At 36.0% G+C, this 21,582-nt stretch overlaps 1 protein-coding gene across 2 annotated transcripts in view; it reads right to left on the reverse strand.

Moving 5' to 3' along the window:
• Window positions 1–798: 798 nt before the first annotated feature.
• SLC30A9 (solute carrier family 30 member 9) overlaps window positions 799–21,582 on the reverse strand; it is a 74,984-nt gene continuing 54,200 nt past the window's right edge. For both annotated transcript variants that reach the window (XM_081524341.1, XM_081524282.1), the window contains exons 13-18: window positions 21,177–21,248; window positions 20,494–20,601; window positions 17,851–18,016; window positions 10,878–11,007; window positions 10,370–10,483; window positions 799–2,227 (exon numbers count right to left, since the gene is read on the reverse strand). In XM_081524341.1, the coding sequence (XP_081380467.1) occupies window positions 2,183–2,227; window positions 10,370–10,483; window positions 10,878–11,007; window positions 17,851–18,016; window positions 20,494–20,601; window positions 21,177–21,248 (635 nt within the window). In that variant the 3' untranslated portion in view covers window positions 799–2,182. The remainder of the gene's footprint in view (window positions 2,228–10,369; window positions 10,484–10,877; window positions 11,008–17,850; window positions 18,017–20,493; window positions 20,602–21,176; window positions 21,249–21,582) is intronic.

The following is a 21,582-nucleotide window of genomic DNA, read 5'->3' on the forward strand; positions in this document are numbered from 1 at the left end:
AGAAGTAATGGCCTTAACTGACCTCTTCTTTGTCCAACATTAGATATTATTTTTAAAGAAAGGGAATCAAATTCCCTGACTTCATAATTCAAATTTGACTCATTTAAAAGGAACAAAAAAAAAAGGACCAGTATTGTTATACATTAAATTCATAGATAGGCTGTACTTCTTTACGTCAAATTTCACTTAAACTTTAAAGTATCAGTGCAGGACAAGACCGGGAAGAAAGGACAGTAACATAACCTTCAATTGTGATTTAAGAACAGGTATTACTTCAATCAAAATCAGATTGGAAAAGTCAAAGAAGTATCAGGAATTGGCTTCTTTCAGGGAGTTCTTTAAACAAAATCTACCATTTGGAATAACTATTGCACATCAACTTGAGATTTTTTTTAATAAATTAATCTTGTCTAGCTATGTGATATATTTCAGAGTAATTTTACTAGGAGGAAATTGGATATAAGTTGGTACCTTCCCATATGGCACTGACCTGGAATAACAAAATGGCAGGTGGAAAAGGGGAGGGAGGAAGACATAGAAAGTATAGAATGAATTATAATGGGTAAAAAAAGTTTCTTAAAAAGGGTGAAGAATTTGAAACCATAAGAACAAATTGTGGGTGTATACAGGTATATGTATAAAAGAGTTTCATATCTTAAAAAATAAAATTGGACTGTTATTTCACTTAAAATGTACAGCATGCAAAATGCTTTGTAATGGTAAAAAATGTACACCAAACTTGATTTTCACAATTTTCCAGTAAATGACAGTTCTGGGTCAAAAAATTAACACTACAAACCCTTTAATCAAATGTTTATTTTTTGTTTCCAGCATTACAATTTGCTATAATTGATAAACTTCAATCTAAATAAGTTTATTAGGTCCTTAAATACCCCCTTATCCAGCAAAGAGATTATTCACCTAGCCATCACTCTTGCATGGACAATGCTCACTGGTACCTGAACAATTTAAAGTGCATGTGAACTATTTTGATGAATGGAGAGACACAGCTGTAGTTTTGCACTAAGTTTTCAATTACTGAATTACATGTTTTTTCACCTTGATACTTTATGATCATTAGAAAGCTACTTACATAATGTTATAATCATACTTTATGCTAAATGCCCATTTGTAACTGCAAGAAACTCATGTTATACTACTGACTATGACATTAAACAAAGTCATGGTCACAAGTTTCTGTATAAGAGGTTTACATCTTTATCTCTTAAAGCAAGAAATATCACACAGTTCAGACTTACATAAGTAGTGCCTCTTAAAATAAATTAAAAATAAAATGCTGTGGTGTCTGTAAAATTATAAATATTTCTAGTCCACTTTACAGATTGTTAAAATGCTTATAAATGCATTATCTCCTAGTAAATATACATGGCAGCATTGGAGCCAGTTAAAAAAACAAACACTAAAAACCAGTCATCATACTAGCCCATGGAAACATATAGGGTTATTTTATATTTCCTACCATTAGAAAAATTAAACTAACTAAGGAAAAAAAACAAAGGAGAAAAGAAATTTTACAAAATGGCAACTAGCAGTGATCTAAAAGAGGGTACTGAAGTTATCTTCCTTCAATTTAGTAACAAAGTCCTATTGGAATGAACATTTATGGGTAACTAAGTTATTAGGACAGTGTTCCTCTTAGTGCTCAGGGCAAAAATACAAGCTATGTCGAAATAATTTCTACATTCTATAAGGAAAGACAGACTTTGAAAACGGAGTGACTGTTTTAAAAACCAGAATACAAGATTTAGCCAGAATGTTCAAGATTGACAGGTTTTGATGGAGTGAAATCTTACTGGCAACAAAATAAAAAACCATAATCTTATGGATGCTGCTTATTTTTACCCATGTGAAGGAAGGAAACATGATTGCAGGTACAATATACACTGACAGGCTAAAATAAGCAACTATGAACAATTTAAGTAACTAAAACGTTTCCCATTGAAACATAAAAATATGATTTCCAAATTGATTCAACTTGTAATATGTCTCTTAGAAGAAGCTGTTTTAGTTCTATGGACTGTTGAATTGCCCTTTTCATATAAATATTTCCTCCATCTTCAAATAAACGGCTTCTGAATGGCATTGACTCCTTCAGTGTGGGAAAGCAGTCTTTGCAAGCTTGGTTCCAAGGCTCCCTCCAAGGTGATTCATCCCATCAAGTCTATAATATCTCTAAATCTACATGCCGAACTTCAGGATTTCGTTTCTGGAAGGAAAAAAATCACTGTTACATTATTAATAGCAAAAGACAATCTTCTATTTCCTTTATTCCTTTTTATCAGTTCTACTTTATTTACTTAGATGCACCATATGGCATGTGGGATCTTAGTTCCCCGACCAGGGATCGTGTACACCCATGTGCCTCCAGCATTGGAAGCTCAGAGTCTGAACCACTGGACTGCAAGGAAAGTCGCTCTTTTTATTTCTTTTGCTCCCTAAAGTCAATGAAAACATTTGGTCAAACTATTTCACTATAGTACAGTATCAAGAGAAATATTTACATAGGGAAAAACACAAGATCAATAGATAATGACCAATTATACACTATAAATAATAACCGTAAGTAGTCCAACCCCCCTGAGTTTTGTCCATATGTTCATTAACACAATAATGAATTAAGAATCTAGTACATGCAAAGTATTGCAAAGCAGTGCAAATACTCTCATTTGTGGTGAAAAATCACTGCAGAACAATAATAATCAAAACTAAGCTGATATTAACTTATTTTACATATTCCAGTACAGTCCATACAGTCTTGATCTAAGACTGTTCTAGAAAGTAGAGCTATGATTATTAAATAAGACTCTGCTTCTGACCCTGAGGGACTTAGTTTAGTCAGAGGCAAGTATATGAATAACCTTTATGAGTTAAAGCATTATAACTAATAATAATAATCAGTTAACATTTAATGAGCAGTTACTCTTGTGTCAAACACTGTGTAAGAGGCTTCATGGAACAGTGTGTGCTTTAAAACTGTCATAATAACCCAATTATTTCCATTTTACATATGGGAAAACTGAAGGTTAAAGAAATTAACTAACCATTCAAAGTCACACAGCTAGTAACTGATGGAGCCAAGACAGATTCCAGGCCTGACTCTAGACCCCAAAGTGCCTAACTATTTTTATGTACTAAATAATGATTCTCATTACAATAGCATGAGATCTATTACTTTCGTTCATGAGATCCAGAAAGAATTCACTGAGGATATAATAAATAACCAAGGTTTGAATACAGTGAATTTTCCAGACATGTGAGGAAAAGGGTCTAGCCAGAAGAAACACCATGAGCAAAGTCTGAGAGCCTGCAGAGTATGCACTGGCAATATGGTATAATCAGCACAGAAACTGCAAAAAGGGAGGCTTAGTAAAAAGGCTGGAAAGATAAGCAGAAGTCAGACTGTGGAAAAAGCTAAAGAAATTTCAACAACAAAAATTATTATATGCCTAGACTGTAGCAAGCACTGAAGTATACAACAATGAACAAGAAACAGCACTTGACCTGAAAGAACTTACCTTTAGTGAGGAAACACACGTTAAGTAAGCAGACATCATAAACGTTATGCTACTACAGAGCAAGTTAAGATTCAGGAGGATTTTCCCACTATGGATATGAAACATAACACAAGAACTTTGACTTGAGATTAATTGTACCTTATGACCACCTTCTCCTCCTCTCCTCCTGCAGGAGGAGAAGGGGACGACAGAGGATGAGATGGATGGATGACATCACCAACTCAATGGACATGAGTGTGAGTAAACTCCAGGAGTTGGTGATGGACAGGGAGGCCTGGTGTGCTGCAGTCCATAGTGTCACAGAGTCGGACATGACTGAGCAACTGAACTGAACTGATGACCACCTTAGCTATGCTTCCCTCATAGTTCAGTCTGTAAAGAATCTGCCCGCACTGCAGGAGACCTGGGTTCAGTTTCTGGGTTGGGAAGATCCCCTGGAGAAGGAAATGGCAAACCACTCCAGTATTCTTGCCTGGAGAATCCCATGGACAAAGGAGCTAGGGGGCTACAGTCCCATGGGTTGGCAAGAGTTGGACACAATTTTAGTGACTAAACCACCACAACCACATTAGTCAGGGATGTTTTCACCTACAAGTGTAGGTAAAATGTGGCTTCTTGGTTTTAAAGACTTATATAACTCAAAAACATGAGATAATTCAGTCTATTAATGATTTCAGTGCAGTTGCTCAGAAGTGTCCAACTCTTTGAGACCCCATGGACTGCAGCATGCCAGGCTTCCCTGTTTATCAGCAACTCCCAGTGCTTGCTCAAACTCATGTCCATTGAGCTGGTGTTGCCATCCAACCATCTCATCCTCTGTTGTCCCCCTATCCTCCTGCCTTCAATCTTTCCCAGCATCAGGGTCGTTTCAAATGAGTTCGATCTTCGCATCAGGTGGCCAAAATATTAGCATTTCAGCTTCAGCATCAGTACTTCCAAAGAATATTCAGGACGGATTTCCGTCAGGATTAAATGGTTTGATCTCCTTGCATTCCAATGCACTCTCAAGAGTGTTCTCCAACACCATAGTTCAAAAGCATCAATTCTTCGGCACTCAGCTTTCTCTATAGTACAACTTTCACATCCATACATGACTGTTGGAAAAACCACAGCTTTGACTAGACGGACCTTTGTCGGCAAAGTAATCTCTCTGCTTTTTAATATGCTGTCTAGGTTGGTCATAGTTTTTCCTCCAAGGAGCAAGGGTCTTTTAATTTCATGGCTGCAGTCACCATCTGTAGCGATTCTGGAGCCCCAAAAAATAAAGTCAATCACTGTTTCCATTGTTTCCTCATGTATTTGCCATAAAGTGATGGGACCAGATGCCATGATCTAAGTTTTCTGAATGTTGAGTTTTAAGCCAACTTTTTGACTCTCCTCTTTCACTTTCAACAAGAGGCTCTTTAGTTCTTCTTCACTTTCTACCATAAGGGTGGTGTCATCTGCATATCTGAGATTATAGATATTTCTCCTGGCAATCTTTTTGATACCAGCTTGTGCTTTCTCCAGTCCTGCATTTTGCATGATGTACTCTGCATATAAGTTAAATAAGCAGGGTGACAGTATACAGCCTTGACGTACTCCTTTCCCGATTTGGAACCAGTCTGTTGTTCCATATCCAGTTCAAACTATTGCTTCCTGACCTGCATACAGGTTTCTCAAGAGGCAGGTCAGGTGGTCTGGTATTCCCATCTCTTTCAGAATTTTCCACAGTTTATTGTGATCCACACAGTCAAAGGCTTTGGCATAGTCAATAAAGCAGAAGTTTTTCTGGAACTCTCTTGCTTTTTCGATGATCCAACAGATGTTGGCAATTTGATCACTGGTTCCTCTGCCTTTTCTAAACTCAGCTTGAACATCTAGAATTTCATCCTTCATGTGCTGTTGAAGCCTGGCTTGGAGAATTTTGAGCATTACCTTGCTAGCGTGTGAGATGAGTGCAATCACGCAGTAGTTTGAGCATTCTTTGGCATTGCCTTTCTTTGGGATTGGAATGAAAATGGACCTTTTCCAGTCCTGTGGCCACTGCTGAGTTTTCCAAATTTGCTGACATATTGAGTGCAGCACTTTCACAGCATCATCTCTGAGGGTTTGAAATAGCTCAACTGGAATTCCACCACCTCCACTAGCTTTGTTTGTAGTGATGCTTCCTTTCTAAGGCCCACTTGACTGCGCATTCCAGGAAGTCTGCCTCTAGGTGAGTGATCACACCATGGTGGTTATCTGGGTCATGAAGATCTTTTTTGTATAGTTCTATGTATTCTTGCCACCTCTTCTTAATATCTTCTGCTTCTGTTAGGTCCACACCATTTCTGTCCTTTATCGTGCCCATCTTTGCATGAAATGTTCCCTTGGTATCTCTAATTTTCTTGAAGAGATCTCTGGTCTTTCCCATTCTATTGTTTCCCTCTATTTTTTGCACTGATCACTGAGGAAGGCTTTTTATCTCTCCTTGCTATTCTTTGCAACTCTGCATTCAGATGGGTATTATCTTTCCTTTTCTGCTTTGCTTTTAGCTTCTCTTTTCTCAGTTATTTGGAAAGCCTCCTCCGACAACCATTTTGCCTTCCTGCATTTCTTTTTCTTAGGGATGGTCTTGATCACTGCCTCCTGTACAATGTCATGAACCTCCATCCATAGTTCTTCAGGCACTCTGTCTATCAGATCTAATCCCTTGAATCTATTTGTCACTTCCACTGTATGATCGTAAGGGATTTTATTTCGGTCGTACCTGAATAGTCTAGTGGTTTTCCCTACTTTCTTCAATTTAAGTCTGAATTTGGCAGTAAGGAGTTCATGATCTGAGCCACAGTCAGCTCCCAGTCTTGTTTTTGCTGACTGTATAGACCTTCTCCATCTTTGGCTGCAAAGAATATAATTAATGATTTAATGGCTTCTAATTAAATCATGTGCATGGTGAGTTGCATCCAACTCTTTGTGACCACCATGGACTGCAGCCCACCAGGGTCCTCTGTCCATGGAATTTTCCAGGCAAGAATACTGGAGCAGGTTGTCATTTCCTACTCCAGGGGATCTTCCAGACACAGGGATTAAAACTGCATCTCCTACACTGGCAGGTGGATTTTTTACCACTGAGCCACCTGGGATGTCTCAATTAAAGCACAAAATAAGCTTAAAAAACAATAAGCTTATTTGATTGTGATAAGAATAGATACACTTAAGAATGGCCAACTTGTTAATTATTCTCCAATCCATACTGTGACGTTCTGTTTCTAATAAGAGTAAAGCCAAAATAAAGAATTAGTTTTAAAAGTCCTTATTTCCCTTGCCAGGGAAATAAAAACAGATAGAATGGAAATGTAACATATATTCATTCACCAATTACCCGGCATAAAAAGAATCACATTTTATTAAGAACAATGGTTTTCAAAGTTTGGTCCAAGGATTACTGGGTTAGTGAGACATTTTCAGGGGTGACTCCAAGGTCAAACTATTTTCCTAATTACAATAAGATGCTTTTTGCCTTTTGTATTATGCTGACATTTCCTCCAATGGCATAAAAGCAATGGTGGATAAAACTGCTCAACATCACTCATTATTAGAGAAATGCAAATCAAAACCACAATGAGGGACCATTTCACACCAGTCAGAATGGCTGCTATCCAAAAGTCTACAAGCAATAAATGCTGGAGAGGGTGTGGAGAAAAGGGAACCCTCTTACACTGTTGGTGGGAATGCAAACTAGTACAGCCACTATGGAGAAGAGTGTGGAGATTCCTTAAAAAACTGGGAATAGAACTGCCATATGACCCAGCAATCCCACTGCTGGGCATACACACTGAGGAAACCAGAATTGAAAGAGACACGTGTACCCCAATGTTCATCGCAGCACTGTTTACAATAGCCAGGACATGGAAGCAACCTAGATGTCCATCAGCAGACGAATGGATAAGGAAGCTGTGGTACATATACACAATGGAATATTACTCAGCCATTAAAAAGAATACATTTGAATCGGTTCTACTGAGATGGATGAAACTGGAGCCCATAATACAGAGTGAAGTAAGCCAGAAAGAAAAACACCAATACAGTATACTACTGCATATGTATGGAATTTGAAATATGGTAACAATAACCCTATATGCGAGACAGAATAAGAGACACAGATGCATAGAACAGTCTTATGGACTCTGAGGAAGAAGGTAAGGGTGGGATGTTCTGGGAGAATAGCATTGAAACATGTATATTATCATATGTGAAACAGAACACCATTCCAGGTTCGATGCATGAGACAAATGCTCAGGGCTGGGGCAATGGGATGATCCAGAGGGATGGGATGGGGAGGGAGGTGGGAGGGGGGTCCAGGAAGGGGAACACATGTAAACCCATGGCTGATTCATGTCAATGTATGGCAAAAACTACTACAATATTGTAAAGTAATTATCCCCCAACTAAAATAAATAAATTTCTTTAAAAAAAAAAGAAAAAAGAACTGCAAAGAAAAAAAAAAAAACTGCTGGGACCTTGACACAACTCAAGACAACTTATACCCAACTATACTGACATTCATTTTGCTTCTTTACTGCCACTCTATTTTTTTTTCAAGCCAGTTTCACTTTGAAATGTCCTTCATGAAGCAGTAAAAAGTATTGATTTATTAAACTGAAATCCTTGAATACAACTTTGAAAAAATGTTTTGTGACAAATGGGAAGTATGTATAAAGCCCTCTAGTTCCTCATCGAAGTCTGATGTCACAAGGAAAGGAACCCCCATGACTGGTTGAATTACAAGCTCAATCAGATGCTTTTTATCTGAACACCATTTTTACTTGAAAGAATAACTAACAAACCATGGTTATTCAAATCTGGTTATTTGGTAGGCACCCTCTTAGGAGATAAACAAAATGAGTCTACATCAAGAAAAACAACTAATAGTATTTTGTTGCTAATAATAAAATGCAAGCTTTCAGGTCAAAATTAGGATGTTTAAAAACTCATATCCACCATGATGAGTCTGACAGCTTCCCAATATTTAGAAATGTATCAACATTTGAATGATGTGCATAAATTCAATGAGCCAGTATTTTCCAAATGACCAATTCATAATGCTAAAGAATCATGCATGGGTTAAAAGATCCCACCAGACAGAAAACAAAGATAGCCTAACAGATTTTAATATAATAGTGTATAGGAGAGAACTTATTGTACCCAAAGAGAGGTCTGACAGTTGCTCTTGGCTATTGGGAGGTAATCTTTAGGCCCTTGGAAATCCTGCCTGATAATTATGTTTTTGTTTATCTTTGGCCACATGGTGGCTGCTGTACCTCCAGAAAGGGGTGGAGACTAAAGATGTCAGCTCTTCCTTAGAGGGGCTGGAGATGAGAGATCGGCTACTCAAGCAGTCAACTAGAGCCCCAAGAAAACTCCTGGATATCAAAGCTCAGCTGAGCTTCTCTGGTTGGCAGCACTCCATGCAAACTGTCACACATCATTACCATGAATGTAACACTGTCCATGACTCCATGGGGAGAGGACAGTGAAACTCCAGGTTCAGAACTCTGCTCTATACACTTCTTCCTTTGGCTAGCTTTAATCTGTGTCCTTTCACTGTAACAAACCATTCAGTGAGTTCTGTGAGTCCTCCTAGTGAATTATCAAACCTGAGGACAGTCTTAGAATCTCCTTGAATTTTGCAACTGGTGTCACAAATGAAGATGTTCTTGTGGACTGTGCCCTCTAACTTCAAACACTGTATGAAAAGTTCATTGAATGGTTTCATATTTCACATCACAACTAAGCTTTAAGAGGTTACCAACTGCCAGGTTTTGATATAATATTAAAAGAGAATATAACGACTTAGCCTTTTAAATGAATAAATATTCTTAAATTTCTCAATTGTAATTTATAATTTGGTAAGTATCAATAAATATAACCTGCCAAAAAAAGCTCATGTCCTCAATAATATTTAAGACTATAGAATCTTAGTATCAAAATTTGTGACAATTACTCATCTAGAAGTTCTGAAAAGCATGCCTGATAAAGCTCATGAACTATATTAATATTAACAAAATCATCAAAATTAAAACAAATACATTAACAAAATCTTTTTTTGAAGTGCTTCTATTAATCTAATCACATACATAGATTCTAAAAGATAGTGAAATAGTGACATAAATGTTTCCCTTCAGTTTGTCGTTTCTCATCAATTTTTAACAATACTAAAGATTGATCAACATCAGCTAAAGAAAATTCACTGCCTTCAACAAGCTATAGATGTTAAAAATCATTTACAAATTTTCTTCACTGCAAACAATTAGAACTCAAATGTCAACAAATGACAATTTGAGAACACAGAGGTATTTTTAAAGGCAGTCTGGTTATGTAATATTTTAGTAAAAAAACCAATAGGTTGTAATGCTATCCAAATGAACAGAAATAAACAGAAAATATAAATTAATGTCATACAGAGTAAAGAAAGATGTATATATTTAAAGTCTTTTTTTTTTTTTAACAGAATCTAAGGCTTCCCCTTTACCTTTCTCTAGAAATATTAGAGACCACTTTTTACTTAAAGACAAACAAACCTCTGACTATTTTAGAAACTAAGCAATCAGTATAGAACAGGGGTTAAAAATACTGAATCTTAAACTAAATAATAAAGGTTCAAATCCCAAGTTCCCTATTTCCTTGAGTGTATTATCTAACTTCCTTAACCTGGTCATTTTGTTGACCATAACTACCAATACGTTATGAGGTTACTGAGAAGATAAAAGCACACAAGTAATGCAATTAGCAAAGTGCTAATATTTTTTGATAAATATTCAAAAAATAGGTGCCACTGTTAGCATATTATTATTATGAATATATCTTACTTTCAGTTCCTTCTCAAGTCTATCTACTTCAGCTCCTAAAGTATCAATAATATTTTCTCCATGTTTAAGCATAAAGGTCTCTAGTTCTTCAGGAGTCTTCACTTCTTGAATTTCCTATAAAAGAAAATGATAGCATAAAAACAAAATAAATTCTTAAAAGAAAATCAGTCATACATTGATAATTTCTTTAAAAAATTATAACAAATACCACTGAGTTTTGTGAAATATGGAAAACTTTCAAGCCATAAGCAATGGACCACCTATTTCTAAAAAACAAAACCAATTTCAGAAAAAATTGAGTACAATGCTCCACAGAGGTAGCACTGCAAAATCAGTGAGAAAAGAATGGACAAATCAGTAAGTAGTGCTGAGAAAATTATTTTTTAATAGGAAAAAAACTAAACCCTTACCTTAGACTAATAAATAATTCGAAGTGGACTGAAAACCGAAAGTAACTCTTCAACCCTTAGCTATATAAGAAAAAAAATCAATAAATACATAAACTTACTTGTAGCATTTGGTCAAAATCTTGTTTTTCCAAATACGATCTTGTAACAACCCGTCCATCGAAATCTACTTCTGCCTTAAATCTCACTTTCCCTAATCCCAGGTCTGTGGCTTTAACATCATGAATTGCCCTGCAATCAATAACAATGTATACAAATTTATATACACACACATACATTTTAGTGGCAAAAATCTAGAATTCTTATTTTTTTCCACCAGTGATGAAAATGGACTAAGATGGCTTCCAGAGTGTTCACCATTAAGCACCACCTACCATTTTCCAAACAAATTGCTCATTTAGCTTTTTTTTTTGCTATAATATCATACAAAGGTGCAAACAATACTATTTCATGGTAATTTTTATATACATTAATTACATAGTTTGTGGATTAAAAAATCAACTCTAAATTGCTTTCTGCAATATTGTCATTTTATCTCATAATCTTTTTTTCAATAGCTCCTTTTTCACACAATGCTGAGAAGTACTGTATTAGAATGAGGTTAATAATAACTACCTAACAGGATGGACTATAGAGTTTTGCCAAGAGAGCGCACTGGTCATAGCAAACACCCTCTTCCAACAACACAAGAGAAGACTCTACACATGGACATCACCAGATGGCCAACACCACAATCAGACTGATTATATTCTTTGCAGCCAAAGATGGAGAAGCTCTATACAGTCAGCAAAAACAAGACTGGGAGCTGACCGTGGCTCAGATCAGGAACTCCTTATTGCCAAATTCAGACTTAAACTGAAGAAAGTGGGGAAAACCATTAGACCATTCAGATATGGCCTAAATCAAGTCCCTTATGATTATACAGTGGAAGTGAGAAATAGATTTAAGGGACTAGATCTGATAGACAGAGTGCCTGAAGAGCTATGGACAGAGCTTTGTGACACTGTAGAGGAGACAGGGATCAAGACCATCCCCAAGAAAAAGAAATGCAAAAAAGCAAAATAGCTGTCTGAGGAGGCCTTACAAATAGCTGTGAAAAGAAGAGAAGTGAAAAGTAAAGGAGGAAAGGAACGATATACCTGTTTGAATGCAGAGTTCCAAGGAATAGCAAGGAGAGACAAGAGAGCCTTCCTCAGCGATCAATACAAAGACATAGAGGAAAACAATAGAATGGGAAAGACTAAAGATCTGTTCAAGAAAATTAGAGATACCACGGGAACATATCATGCAAAGATGGGCTCAAAAAGGACAGAAATGGTATGGACCTAACAGAAGCAGAAGATATTAAGAAGAGGTGGCAAGAATACATAGAAGAACTGTACAAAAAAGATCTTAATGACCCAGATAACCACGACGGTGTGATCACTCACCTAGAGCCAGACATCCTGGAGTGTGAAGTCAAGTGGGACTTAGGAAGCATCACTATGAACAAAGCTAGTGGAGGTGATGGAATTCCAGTTGAGCTATTTCAAATCCTGAAAGATGATGCTGTGAAAGTGCTGCACTCAATATGTCAGCAAATTTGGAAAACTCAGCAGTGGCCAAAGGACTGGAAAAGGTCCATTTTCATTCCAATCCCAAAGAAAGGCAATGCCAAAGAATGCTCAAACTACCACACAATTGCACTCATCTCACACGCTAGGAAAGTAATGCACAAAATTCTCCAAGCCAGGCTTCAGCAATATGTGAACCGTGAACTTCCAGATGTTCAAGCTGGTTTTAGAAAAGGCAGAGGAACCAGAGATCAAATTGCCAACATCCGCTGGATCATCGAAAAAGCAAGAGAGTTCCAGAAGAACATCTACTTCTCCTTTATTGACTATGCCAAAGCCTTTGACTGTGTGGATCACAATAAACTGTGGAAAATTCTGAAAGAGATGGGAATACCAGACCATCTGACCTGCCTCTTGAGAAACCTGTGTGCAGGTCAGGAAGCAATAGTTTGAACTGGACATGGAACAACAGACAGGTCCCAAATAGGAAAAGGAGTACGTCAAGTCTGTATACTGTCACCCTGCTTATTTAACTTATATGCAGAGTACATCATGAGAAACGCTGGGCTGGAAGAAGCACAAGCTGGAGTCAAGAATGCCAGGGGAATTATCAATAACCTCAGATATGCCGATGATACCACCCTTATGGCAGAAAGTGAAGAAGAACTAAACAGCCTCTTGATGAAAGTGAAAGAGGAGAGTGAAAAAGTTGGCTTAAAGTTCAACATTCAGAAAACTAAGATCGTGGCATCCGGTCCCATCACTTCATGGCAAATAGATGGGGAAACAGTGGAAACAGTGGCTGACTTTATTTTTTGGGGCTCCAAAATCACTGCAGATGGTGACTGCAGCCATGAAATTAAAAGATGCTTACTCCTTGGAAGGAAAGTTATGACCAACCTAGACACCATATTAAAAAGCAAAGACATCACTTTGCCAACAAAGGTCTGTCTAGTCAAGGCTATGGTTTTTCCAGTGGTCATGCATGGATGTGAGAGTTGGACTATCAAGAAAGCTGAGCGAGAAGAATTGATGCTTCTGAACTGTGGTGTTGGAGGAGACTCGTGAGAGTCCCTTGGACTGCAAGGAGATCCAACCAGTCCATCCTAAAGGAGATCAGTCCTGGTCGTTCATTGGAAGGACTGATGTTGAAGCTGAAACTCCAATATTTTGGCCACCTTATGCGAAGAGCTGACTCATTGGAAAAGACCCTGATGCTGCGAATGATTGAGGGCAGAAGAAGGGGACGACAGAGGATGAGATGGTTGGATGTATCACCGACTCAATGGACACAAGTTTGGGTAAACTCTGGGAGTTGGTGATGGACAAGGAGGCCTGGCGTGCTGTGGTTCAGAGGGTCGCAAAGAATCGGACACGACTGAGTGACTGAACTGAACTGAACAGGATGGATGTGGGAAATAATGAACCAAGATATGCTGCTGCTGCTGCGTTGCTTCAGTCGTGTCCAACTCTGTGCGACCCCATAGACGGAAGCCCACCAGGCTCCCCCGTCCCTGATTCTCCAGGCAAGAACACTGGAGTGGGTTGCCATTTCCTTCTCCAATGCATGAAAGTGAAAAGTGAAAGTGAGATATAGGAAATGTTTAATATGGTACCAATTACACAGCAGGCATTTAATCAATGACATTCATAAAGTAGATTAAGACGGCATGTTTACTTTATATGTTAAAGAGTCTCAGAGGGATATGAGAGACCTGCCTAAGGTAATTTATCTAGTCAATAGCAGAGCCAGGACTCACCCCCAGATCTTTAGATATCCAAACCTAGTGGCTTTCCCATTATACCTTTCTGCCTTCCAGAAAAGGAAGCAGATGCTCAAGCATAACTGATTTTCATCCTTCCTGCCCTAATCCTCAGGCATCAATATTCCCTAGAACACTGTTGATAAATTCCTTTCTTTCTATGGTAATCACTATAACATCTTTTGTTTACAGGATACATAAGAAAATTAAAAACCCTCTGAATTCTAAGGACATTGAAATTTTCTACTGGGAAAACAAGCCTAAATGAGGCACCAAGTACTCTTAAAACATCTGCCTGAGAGATCTTAAGCAAGTTACTACAGAGTCTAAAATTCTTTATCCATATGAATAAAGATGTATAGATGAAAATAAGAATTAATGGCTAAATATTTATAAAGTTTTATATGTCCAAATTGAAACAGAACTTGTCCAGATTTGTAAGAGGCTATACAATTTATTCACTTTAGAAAAGCGTATCTAACTCAGTCTTAACAAATGATTTAAAATACTCATGACTTGACTAAAATTAAACAGCAGTTAATAAAAATATTCTGATATACTTTTCCCTTATATTCTTACACATAACTAACTGCAGGTAGAAAACTGTGATAGGCAGTGTTTATCATGGTTCCAGCAATCCTCTCCTCTTGTGTTCAGGCCCTTGTGTAACCCTCTCTCTTTCAATGCAGGGTACCCCTAGTGATTTGCTCCTAACCAAAAGAATATGGCAAGATGATGAGGTGTCATTTCAAGATCAGATGACTGATGTGTGACTTTTATCTTGTCTACACTCAGTATCTATTGTCTTCTCCATTTGCATACTTTGATTAAGCAAACTGCCATGTTGGAGAGCTCCACATGGCAAGGGAACTAAATTCTGTTGATAATTGCGGGAGTAAGCTTAGAAGCTGATCCTTCCCCAGGAGATAACTGAAGTCTCAGTCAACACCTTAACTGCAATATGTGAGAAACCCTAGAGTAGAGACCCAGGTAAACCGTGCTCAGATTCCTGACCCACAGAAACTGTGAGGCAATAAATGGTGTATTAAATCAACAAGTTTTTGGGTAATTTGTCACAGAGCAATATAGATAACTAATACACTGCTTTAAAAACCGTATAAACTTTCTGAAATACTAACATTTATTTTTCCAACAATTTAATCTACAGATCTTCACTATTTCAGGAAATTTCAAATTTGTCACAATCTTTCCATTTACAGTTCTTTTGTAGACTTTAATTATAAACAACATATGCAAATTATAAACACATTATTCCTAACAAATGGGTGTCAAAATACATGAAGTAAAAATTGACAGAAATGAAAGGAGAAATAGCCAGTTCAACAATAATGATAGGTGACTTCAATATCCTACTTTCAATAATGGAGAGAACAACGAGGCAAGAGGATTAATAGGGAAACAGAAAACTTGAGCACTATAAACCAACCAAATCTAACAGACATCTACACAACACTTCTTACAATAGCAGAATAAACATCCTCAAGTACACATGAAACACTATCCAAGACAGATCATATGTTAGGCTATAAAATAAAGCTCAGTAAATGTAAAAGGACAGAAATAATAAAAAGAGTGCTTGACAACCACAATGGAACGAAATAAGAAGTAACAAAGATATTTGAGAAATTAAACCACACACTGCTAACCAACCAATGGTCGAAGAAGAAATCGAAAGTGAAATTAGAAAATACTTTGAAGGAAATGTAAATGAAGACAATATAATAAAATTTATAGGATGAAGTGAAAGCAGTACTTAGAAGGAAATTTATAACTGTAAAAGCCTATATTAAAAAAATAAGATGGATATCAGATAAAAAACTTAACATACCATCTTAAAAGACATCAAAAAAAGAGCAAACCTAAATCAATACTAAACATAAATCAAGCAGAAGGAAGGAAATAATATAGATTAGAGCAGGATTCAAGAAATAGAAAAAACTACAGAAAATCAATTAAACCAAAAGTTTGTCCTCTGAAAAGATCAACAAAATTGATAAATCTTTAGCTGGCTGCTGCTGCTGCTAAGTCGCTTCAGTCGTGTCCGACTCTGTGCGACCCCATAGACGGCAGCCCACCAGGCTCCCCCGTCCCTGGGATTCTCCAGGCAAGAACACTGGAGTGGGTTGCCATTTCCTTCTCCAATGCATGGAAGTGAAAAGTGAAAGTGAAGTCACTCAGTCATATCCGACTCTTTGTGACTCCATGGACTGCAGCCTACCAGGCTCCTCCATCCATGGGATTTTCCAGGCCTGACCAAGAAAAGAAAGAACACACAACACTTAAATTACCAGAATCAGCAATGAAAGAGGAGCCATTACTACCAATCCTAAAGAAATAAAAAGACAAAGGAAAACCACAAACAGCTGTACCAACAAATTAGATAACTTAGAAGTAATGGACAAATTTCTAGAAAGACACAAACTGCTGAAACTTGACACAAGACGAAAACAGACAATCTGAATAAATGTGTAACAAGAGATAGAGCAAGTAATCAAAAAACTAACCAAGCAGGAGGCCCATCCCCAGAGAGCATCACTGCTGAATTGCACCAAACATTTAAAGAAGAAATTATAACAATTTTTTTTACAAACTCATTAAAAAAAATTAGAAGAGGAGGAGAGGAAACACTTCCCAACTCATTTTATAAAGTCAATATTACCATGATACTAAAAGTAGACAAAAGACATCACAAGAAAAGGATATTAATATGGAGAATCTCACATGAAGTCACTAAGCCTAGTATTGATTCTAAAAATGCTCAACTTCTAATCTTGATCTAGTAGGTAACTACTTTTTAAGAATAAACATGTAGGGCTTAGAATATAAATACAGTAATCACATACTCATTTGTTTTAGTGATGCAGATATAGAGGTCATTCTTAAAAGACTGAACTTAAAGATTTTAATTATAACACAAGAAAAACAGATTCTTAAAGTTAAATATATACATATATATATATGTAGGTAAGTAGTAGAAAATTAGAATTTTAAAGGATTGTTCCTTCCCCTTCACTCTGAAACTATACTACTGCTTAAGTTCACTAAGTTCTATTAGAACACTTTGTCTCTTCTGATTATCTCTTAAATCTTCAACTCTTTATCATTTAAAGATAAAGATTATAAGGAAAAACATTTAAAATAAGCTAAAATAAGATGTCTATACTATAAAAAAGTATAAATTATATTCAATTTGGTAGTCATATCCCAATGAATAAAAATCTTTTAAGTTCAATATATTCAATTTGTGGGGACTTCCCTGGTGGTCCAGTGGCTAAGACTCCAAGCTCCCAATGCAGGGGGCCCAGGCTCAGTCCTGGTCTGGGAACTAGACCTCACATGCTGTAACTAAGACCCAGTGCAGACGAATAAATTTTTAAAAATACATATTCAATTTGTAATCATAATACAAACATATGGCAAATATAAATATGAAGATTTCATAGAAGTGGTTCCAGATTAAAGAGGCAAATACTTTGCAAGCTTCTGTTCCCATTATATGATCTAACTGTTCCTTATTAGAAAAATTAAAGATACACAAAATTTAAAAGGAAACTCAGGGAGTTTGCTGAATGCTTTCACTTGCTTTCTTGTAAGGTTGCAATGCTGCAAAGTAATAGATTAAAAAGTTCTGAAGACTAGGGATTCAAAACCTCTTTTGGAAGAACTTATAAAACAAGCATTTCTATTTCTTAATATATTTCTCTCAACTTTTAACAGCATCACTGGAATAAGCTGACCTTACTGACGGATCGTTCTCCAGGAGTTCAGTAAGCCGTTGTACTTGTTCTGGCTGGATGGATCGCCCTAAGAGTGCTTCTGTGTTAGTGTAGATGAGGAATGCTGAGACCACACCTAACAGGGTGCCCACACCCAAAGAACCTAGGCTGTCATACAGTGGGTTGCCTAAATAAAAGCACATAAGAAGTCAGTAAATTAACATGTTCTATTTCAGTGAGCTTTAGGGAGCAAAGAACCTGAATTAGTAAATCAAGGGACTTGAAATTCATTTCTAATTCCTTTAATGACTTTCTCCTAATAGTTTTACTATTCTACAAAATAAGAATGCTACAACTTGCTGCCTATTACATAAAAGAGTATTACACAGTTTAATTACTTATGATCCATTCCTTGCACCTGGTTACATGGGTTAGGGTTCAGAGCATTTTCAAATTAGAGACATGATATATATATTAAAGTAATAAAGAGTCCATTTCTTTTTTGATATATCAGTAGCACTTTTCCTAGTTGACAAAATAATCATAGGATCAACAGCTAAAAAAAAAATAATCTGTGTTTTGTCTTACAAAGGTTCTGTGAAAGATTTAAGCCATATAAAAAAGTATGTATGAGGCACTTTTATCTCTTTCAACCTAGAATGATACACAGGTAGTAACATTCTTAGATACACAAAAAGAAAGCAGAAAGAAAATGGAAGTTCATTTGCATCTAATGGCTACCTTAAAGCAGTGGTTCTCAAAATGCACTCCTATGACCAGTAGTAGCATCAGCATCACTAGATAACGTGGTAGTAATGCAAATTCTCAGCTTTCACTGAAGACCTTCTAAATCAGAAATCTGGCACGGGGGTCTAGCATTCTCTGCCTTCCCAATCCCTCCAGATGATTCTGATGGTAAAGTTTGCCTTCCCAATCCCTCCAGATGATTCTGATGGTAAAGTTTGCCATAGGTTATTAGGGCTTTCTTCTCTTCCAGAACCAATAAGAAGAGGCGACTTATTATCTATGAGTGTATCAATAAATATTATACTTTAAATCTTTATAATAAATTTTACACGCAAGGTTTTTATAATTAAGCCTTTTATTCCATAGATCAAATGTCAGTATTAAATTTAAGTACCTTAATGCTTGATAAAATATACATGTTTTACTTAAAAAAAAAATCTCAATTTACATTAGTTTTATTAACATGTAGTCAAAATATAACACTAAAAAGGGATGACTTATTTTGTACTACTAAAGTGTACAAATATGATCCACTTGTAAAACATAATCCATTAGGAAGTTTGTAATTATAGAGTTTCAAATCAAATACTGCTCTTCTTTAGAAATCTAAACTTATTTATTTTTATTTTCAAATATACATTATTAATAACTGAATGACAATAATAATGAACAGAATTATTAGCTGGAAAATATTTTATTTCCTGGCATGTCATTTAATGTAAATGACTTAAGTAATTAAATAAAAATTAATGTGAAACTTTTTAATGAAGGATATAATAAAACATACTTGGCAGAAAGAGATCTTTATCTTGATTTTTTTCAATCTTGTTTCTTTTTTAATTTATTTTTAACTGGAGGAAAATTGCTTTACAATGTTGTATTGGTTTCTGCCATACAACAACGTGAATCAGCCATAAGTATATATATGCCCTCCCTCATGAACCTCCCTCCCACCCCTGATCCCATCCTACCCCTCTATTAAAAGTTGACCTATTCATCAAGTCATACTTTCCTTAAGCCTTACATTTTGCTAAGAAATTATTTATGTCTAAAAAGTGTCTAAAATGGTATGGTCAACTAGAAAAACAATCAAAACATTTAGGAATATTTTGGATCATAGTGAACGTCAGAAAATGCTGCTTTAGTCTCAATATGTACATTCAAAATGAGAAAAATCTATTCATACTTCAGACTATGTTAATACTGCAGAATGGTGGAAGCTCATTACCTAAAATTATTTTAAATATGCTAGGACAAACAGGTAAGAATGGAAATACCGTTCCAAGAGAATTCCAACCTCAGAAATTGTGTTTCTTCATAATAATTGGTTTGTTTATTTTAGAAAATAAAAATAAAATGGTCTTTCTGTCTTCTCATTCACCTGTGCTGCACTGGCCTTCAAAACATTTAACTAGCTGCCAGAATGAGGATGGAAGCAACTAAAGAATCAAGGAAACAGGAAAGCAAGAGCAGTTATTATTGGCACTAATAGCGGAAAAAAGACAAATGGATGAGCCACAATGTATATTTATTTTAAACTTTAGAGTTGATTAAAGTTCTCTCTCACATATTATCTCAAACCTGTAAGGTCACTAGGACAAGTATTACCAACATCTCTACACATAAAGAACTTAAAGCTCTGAATAGTTGTGTGATTTACTAAGTCACAGCTAGAAAGGTTTAGAGCATTATAGAAATGCTCTATTAGCAGCTTTCTTTATTTCTAAGAGAAATTTCTAGCTCAGAAATCTGAATACTTTTACTGTCTTATTTATCTTATACAAACGGTTAGTATGAAATTCACATTTAACAATCTATTGGTTTAAACTTTTTCAATGATATAAAGGAAAATTTCCACATATTAAAGGATTATTTAAGTAGTACAAATAAATCACCTGTAATCTGACAAATATTTACCTGTTATGGAGGTAAGGCCCATACAAGTGGCTGCTATTGTCACTCCCAACACTGCTGCAGTATCCTCCAGTAATATAACATTTGTACTAGGATCACGACTTTCCATTACTTAATCATTGGGGTAGAGACAAGAAAAGAAACTTTTGAAATCTTAATTTGATATTATCAGGTAACATAAAATGTCCATTAATTTAACTTAATTTAATTTGAATTAAAAGGGAGTTCCCTAGTGGCCTAGTGGTTAGGATTATAGGCTTTCACTGCTATGGCCCAGGTTAAATCCCTTGCCGGGGAACTGAAATCCCACAAGTTGTGCACAATGGCCATAAAAAAATAAATAAATAAAAATGTATGAGATCCTGACTTTTAAAACTGTTCAATATAAACATAATCACTTGATTTAAATAGTAACAATAACTGATATTTAAAGTCAAATTACTTTCTCAAGTTAAATAAGCATACACAGAAATACTGTTGTCCACATAAGTTAAATCCAAATATAAAGCACTCCTATTCAAATTACACTACATTTTTCTTTTTAAAAGAGCTAATATATAAGTAAGAGGCATATAGGGAAGACACTGAGATATATTTTGTATACATCCATGTGGAACAAAGCAACAGTAGTCGGTGATTTTAAGCAAATAAAGATGATAATACACCTATGTTTCTAAAGTACATACCATACTTGTAAAATGACATTCCTTTGGCCCGAGCACTCCTACGAAGCTCATTTACAGCAACAAGAAGTGTTGCTGAAAGAAAAGCACTCATATCAGATGGAAGAAACTTCATGCCTCCAAACTTTAAAGATGGCATCTCAAAAGATAAATAAATAGGCACAATGCTTTAATGCTATCTAAGAGCTGTCAACAAGGAAAAGTTCTAAATTAAACTAGCCATTATCAAGAACCCCAGTTAATCACTATAATAAAATGAATCCCATATTTTTAGCTACCATAATTTAAATATCATTACCATCACAACAGCCTTAATTTATTAGACAACTATTAGTTGTCAGGTACCACACTAAGCACAATCACTTTTGAGACTCCCAATCTTTTGAGGCAGGTGGTATTATCAACATTT

This window comes from Giraffa tippelskirchi, chromosome 1, assembly GCF_054371585.1.
Source record: "Giraffa tippelskirchi isolate mGirTip1 chromosome 1, T2T-mGirTip1v1.2.pri, whole genome shotgun sequence".
NCBI classification, from domain to species: domain Eukaryota; kingdom Metazoa; phylum Chordata; class Mammalia; order Artiodactyla; family Giraffidae; genus Giraffa; species Giraffa tippelskirchi.